General features: G+C 44.6%; 1 protein-coding gene across 3 annotated transcripts; it reads left to right on the plus strand.

The window, feature by feature from the left end:
* Nucleotides 1-2,319: 2,319 nt before the first annotated feature.
* On the plus strand, nt 2,320-4,670 carry LOC119327490. 3 transcript variants are annotated; one of them, XR_005158538.1, is made up of 4 exons: nt 2,320-2,778; nt 3,386-3,462; nt 4,029-4,126; nt 4,284-4,670. XR_005158538.1 is itself a non-coding variant. In XM_037600592.1 (3 exons), the coding sequence occupies exons 1-3, from the start codon at nt 2,716-2,718 to the stop codon at nt 4,426-4,428; spliced, it is 306 nt and encodes a 101-aa protein (XP_037456489.1). In that variant the 5' UTR covers nt 2,336-2,715; the 3' UTR covers nt 4,429-4,670. The 3 variants fall into 3 exon arrangements, 1 of the variants encoding a protein (XP_037456489.1); XR_005158539.1 differs by having other exon boundaries at nt 3,386-3,454; XM_037600592.1 differs by lacking the exon at nt 3,386-3,462 and having other exon boundaries at nt 2,336-2,778.
* The last annotated feature ends 437 nt before the right edge of the window (nt 4,671-5,107 follow it).

Below are 5,107 nucleotides of genomic sequence, written 5' to 3' on the forward strand. Positions count from 1 at the left end.
ATGTCTAGAAAGACAAATATTTAGGAACGAAGGGAGTATTTACTTTTATGTAATTTATTTTCAGTTCACTCTACATCTAAATAGCTATTTACTTCTGCCCTTACTTTGTATGTAGTCTACAATTATTTGCACGCACAAATCTATAAATCACTACAGGAGGCAATGTTCAATTGCTATGCTTCCTGTGGGCTCGATACTTCTACTTCAAAAAGTCTACAACTAAATTTTGCGTACTTGCAAGCCACCAATTCGTATATGTTTTCTTAAAGAAATCGAGCAGTGCTTTTTATATACATTCCTTGCGCGTGTTGTAGGGCGAGCGTGCAAGCACTTTACCCCGCTCGCATTAAGCGATATATAGACGCGCCTAGCGATCCGTCGCCCCAGGAGCTTGCACTATTACGGATCAGTGTTCACTCAGGAAAAAAAGTTACGGATCGGTGCAGACGGTCCATTGTACGAAGATCGAACACGTTGGGATTTTGGCCTTACTACGATGCTACCCATCAATCTGCTAGCGGCCCATTCGAGTTCCAAACAAGAAGGGGAAAACACTCGGTATAGTACTTCGCCGAGCGATCATAGTACCAAAAGCTAAATGTGTTCCCCACTCGAGTGCAACCCCCACACATGTCCCGATGCTTTGATGCAACAAGTGTCACTCTCCCAAAATCATCAACTGATGAAACCGGTTTCATGCGAATCCAACCAACATGCCGACCAAGCTTTGAACAAAAAGACAAAAAGAATGGACCGCTAGCAGATTTGTTGGGGATGGCAAGTAAACACCGCGGGTAGACCAGCCTCTCACTCGCTCTAGCATATTTTGGCTAGCGGTATTTTGGGTTTTAGTTGATTATCTAGAAGGGTTTTTTTTCTAAAAAAACATGAAGTTTTCTTTTGAAAAAATATGAATATTTTCTAAAAAACATTTATAGAATTTTCAATGCAGTCATATTTTCAAAACAAAATAGAAATCCTAATATATATATATATATATATATATATATATATATATATATATATATATATATATATAGAAAATCTATTTAAGACCCAGGCTGAAGAATAAGTTATTCCTCATCCTGTCAACCAACGGAGCCAGAAGTTTAATTGACTTGATCGCACTCGCACCTCCACCGCTCTCCTTTTTCTTACGGGATCCAACGCCCGCCGAAGTAAATTTTTGCCCCTTCACAATGTCAGCCGATGTAATTTATTGTTTTGGTATACCCGTGAACAGTTATTATTTTAGTCGTGGGCTCATGGCGTTTCTAATTGGGAAACGCTTGCTGTCGGTGCACCGGCCGAGCGAAGCGCCGGTCGTGTCGCGTATGTGGGATTAAACACGATCGTGCGGTTATAATATAACCATCGTCCCAGACTTATCCCTTACCCTCGAGAAGCATCTGGGACCACCCCAAACCTTATCTTCTTCCTCCCCAGCGCAAACATCTCGCGCTCTCTCGACGGCGGAGAGCTCCCTCTCTCTAGCTCGTCATTTTTTTGCAGTTGAAGGCCGATGAGAATCAATCCCCCCGCCTCCCACCTCCTGCCGCCCCTCTGGTTATTTGGGCACCCTCCGACGATGCAAACTAGAGGAGCCATGCTGTGAGTGGATGCAGGCGGGGCGGCGAGCGCAAGTCCGTCAGCGGCGAGGGGGCTGCTGCAAGGGCTAGCGCGGCGACCACCTGTTGCCGAGCACACCCTACTTGGACATCATGCGGATGCAACATTACTTTCCTCCTATAGCTTTTGTTTTTTGATTTAGCTGGTTGCAGCTTTTTGATTTGTCGGTTCCAGCTTTTTTTTGGTCAATTGTAGCAAATTTTATCCTCCGGTAAGCAACTTCTGATTCGTCGGTTCTAACAATTTTTTTTGCTGGTCGTAGCTTTTCATGCCGCTAGTTTCAACTTTTTTCTTCGCCGATGGCATCAATCACCCGTTTCGAAGTAGCAACTTTTCAATTCGTAGTTGTAACATTTTATTTCACTGGTAGTAGCTTTTTGCGGGAGGACGGAGATCAATTACGATTTTTTGCTGCAACCGTTTGTGTTTTTTGCTACTACCGACGATGTATTTTGCTACATCCATTCAATGTCGTTTACTGGTGGCGCAATCCGTGCAGCGAGGGTTGACGACGAGTGGCGGCGGCGGTGCATCATGGGGCTACATCCATGGAGCGAGCGGCCGGCGATTGTTGCCCTCGCGGATCTGCGGTGCATCATGGGGCTACATCCATGGAGCGAGCGGCCGGCGATCGTTGCCCTCGCGGATTTGCAGACGGAGGCGGGGGCGTGCGGGGAAGAGGGGCAGGGGGCGCGTGAGGTGGAGGTTGAAGACAAGTCAAGGCGCGTGGGAGATGCCAGATCGGACGACCAATAGACGCCAGATCGAAGGGCTAGGGCGCGACCGGCCCAAATTTGGGCCGGTGCGCCGGCGCCTAGCGTCGCCCTTTCTAATTGCGGGCGGTAGCGGCCGGAGGTCTCGGCCGCGAGCGGCCGATCGGTATGGGTGGCTTCGGTGGCGGCAGCAGGGCGGAGAAGAGTGGACGTAGCGTAGCGGCGGCCTCTTGGCTGTGTGCGGTGGGGTGAGGCCCTCGTGTCCGTGCGGCTCGGCGGCTGGCCTGGTGCCCTCGTCGGCCGGTGGCATCCAGCGTCTGCGGCAGACCAAGACGGTATGCTCGGGCAGTCCAGCCATGAGCAGTGACTCCACATGGCCACAAGTCCACGGCTGGCCTCCTCACCGTCTTGCATCATCAACATACATGTCACACTGGTATGAAAAATTCAGTTTTGCTCAATCTGGTAACAGATCTCCACCTGATTCTCTCTTTTTGAAATTTTTATAGAGCAGATCTAGATCTACGGTTAACTAATCAATACTATAGTGTGGAAGGATACAAATTAACGTGTGGTGGATAAATATCTCAAGTAGGCATGTTCACAGCATTCACTTTATTTAGTTTCAGCTAACCAGGCAGCGAGCTAATGTATTATTCTTGAGTTTGCCGCTTGGAAATTTTTTATTCACAGCTTCTACATTTATAACATGCTAATGACGAGTTAGCTCCAATAGTCGCCACACAGATTATTGGATAAACCAAAAATTGTATGAAACAAGTTTAAAAGTAAATAAATTCAAGTGCACTTCTTTTCAGAAAATCAGTGGTAGCTGGTAATAGCTGAATTTGAGAACATGGGTACAAGTCTGCAAGGTAGTGTTATAATTAACCTCCTTTTTCCCCTTTGGTCATGTCACTAGCCACTACTTACAGAGCAAGGTATCTATCTATGTAAAAAAAATCGGCTGCAAATCTGTATAAGAAAATTCAGCAGGTTTACTTAAATCTGTTAGCAATACTAAGAGATGGTAGACATTTCAGGTGTTTTGAGGCTGGCCATTGATTTGGCTTTGCTGAAGTCTGCTTGTCAGGGTAGTTAAGAACTTCGAGGTGAGGTGGTGAGTGCCCTTTGGTTATTAATATAATAGTAATGTGTAAGGTATACAATCGTCAAATCCTTTCTACGGATTGCAGCAGGTTCCAACCTTTCAAAGGAAGGGAATCTTCTTGTAAAGATCACTAGTAGTTGCTTCATTTACAATTTAGCAGTGATGAAGGCAGGATTTATGTGGTTCCTTTGCCCTATCACGTAACTGATGCTGACTTGGTCACATAACAGATAACTGCCTACTAGAGATTAAAAAATTCTTCGGTTTCAATGTTGTGATTCATGTCTGTTCAGAAGAAATTATGAATTGAAGTGCCCCAGCCCTGACTACAGCTGCAAGTGTACTCACACACGCTGTTATCATGCATGCCCATATAGACTATCCATCGACAAATGTTTATGTTCCGTACAAATTAAGACAACACTATTTGGTTCATCTGATTCCTCTTCTTGACAATAACCAAAATCTCTACATCTGTGTAACGGAAGACTTATACTGTTGTCTTATACTATACCCCTTGTCAAGATAATAGAGTTTTTGGTTATTGTTCTATGCTTACTCCTTTTTATGTGCAGGCTCTTATCAGCAAGTTCCTCGGCAAGTTCACATCAACAGTTAGGCTAAGCTGTGGGAGCTATGGTTGGTACCAATTGGTCTTGCTAGTTTTAATTAGGTAAATTTCTTCTATTAACAGAAAAGAATATCTCTTTGTATCATTGTAACATTTCACTTTTTCTGGAATGAAGATGATAATTTGTCAGAACAAATTTTGTAAGAGTTTCAAGATATTTTTCTTGAGTTATGTCATATGTTTTCTCTTCATTGTGCAGTTGGCCATTGACATGGTTGGGGAAGCTTCCAGATGAGGTCCTTCTCAGATCTCTACTGGTGTTGTTGCCTTGTAGGCAGGGGGTGAAACAGGGTGTGTTTACCATTTCAGAATCACTACTCGCTTCATATCTTCCCCTCCGTTGACCATATGCTGATATGAAGAAAGGCAGTGCTAACAAAAGCGATATGATCATATGAAGTTGGCTTTGACACCATTATGTTGTTTCCGTAAAATTCTTTTATCAGTGTATACTAGTATACCATGTGTCTTTTTTTTGCAAGGGGGGTATACCATGTGTTTACCAGAATTATCTTTGACTTGAATTGTATATACAATTAGCTTCACATGTAATTAATAGTTACTCCTATATACAACGATTGTGTACTCAGGCCAACTCTAGTCGATCTCCTAAAAATGGAGGAGCAAAACGGTAGAGTAAACTTAGTGAAGTATTTTTATTCCACTAAGTTTTGGTCGGACCTAGCCGAACTCCTAAATTAAGTGGAGTAAAAGCAAATTTTCATAAGTTCAACATAGATTCGATTTAAACAAACTTCTAAACCAAAATTCGACACATAATGTACATAAGAATCTGCCGAAACATAGTCTAGGCCACCCGTGAAATCCCACCGCCCATGGAGTCCGCCCATGTGCCGTCATCGCCGCACTCAGGGAAGATCCTCCGCCACTCTTCAATGTCAAAGTCGTCGGCAGCGCTGCCGTCCTTGTCGTCCGAGAGGACAATGACCTCCTTGTCGGCCGTGCGTTTCGCCTCCACGAAGATCTTGCGCTCTCCCTCCACCACCTCGGGGTACCGGCGGC

This window comes from Triticum dicoccoides, chromosome 7A, assembly GCF_002162155.2.
Source record: "Triticum dicoccoides isolate Atlit2015 ecotype Zavitan chromosome 7A, WEW_v2.0, whole genome shotgun sequence".
Taxonomy (NCBI): Eukaryota; Viridiplantae; Streptophyta; class Magnoliopsida; order Poales; family Poaceae; genus Triticum; species Triticum dicoccoides.

Excerpts from the sequence above, each read along its gene's own strand:
- LOC119327490 (XM_037600592.1), top strand. The coding sequence starts at position 2,716 with ATGGCCACAAGTCCACGGCTGGCCTCCTCACCGTCTTGCATCATCAAC. Across the intron at positions 2,779-4,028 it reads TCAACATACATGTCACACTG|GCTCTTATCAGCAAGTTCCT; the intron begins GTATGAAAAATT and ends TTTTATGTGCAG. Across the intron at positions 4,127-4,283 it reads GTCTTGCTAGTTTTAATTAG|TTGGCCATTGACATGGTTGG; the intron begins GTAAATTTCTTC and ends TTCATTGTGCAG.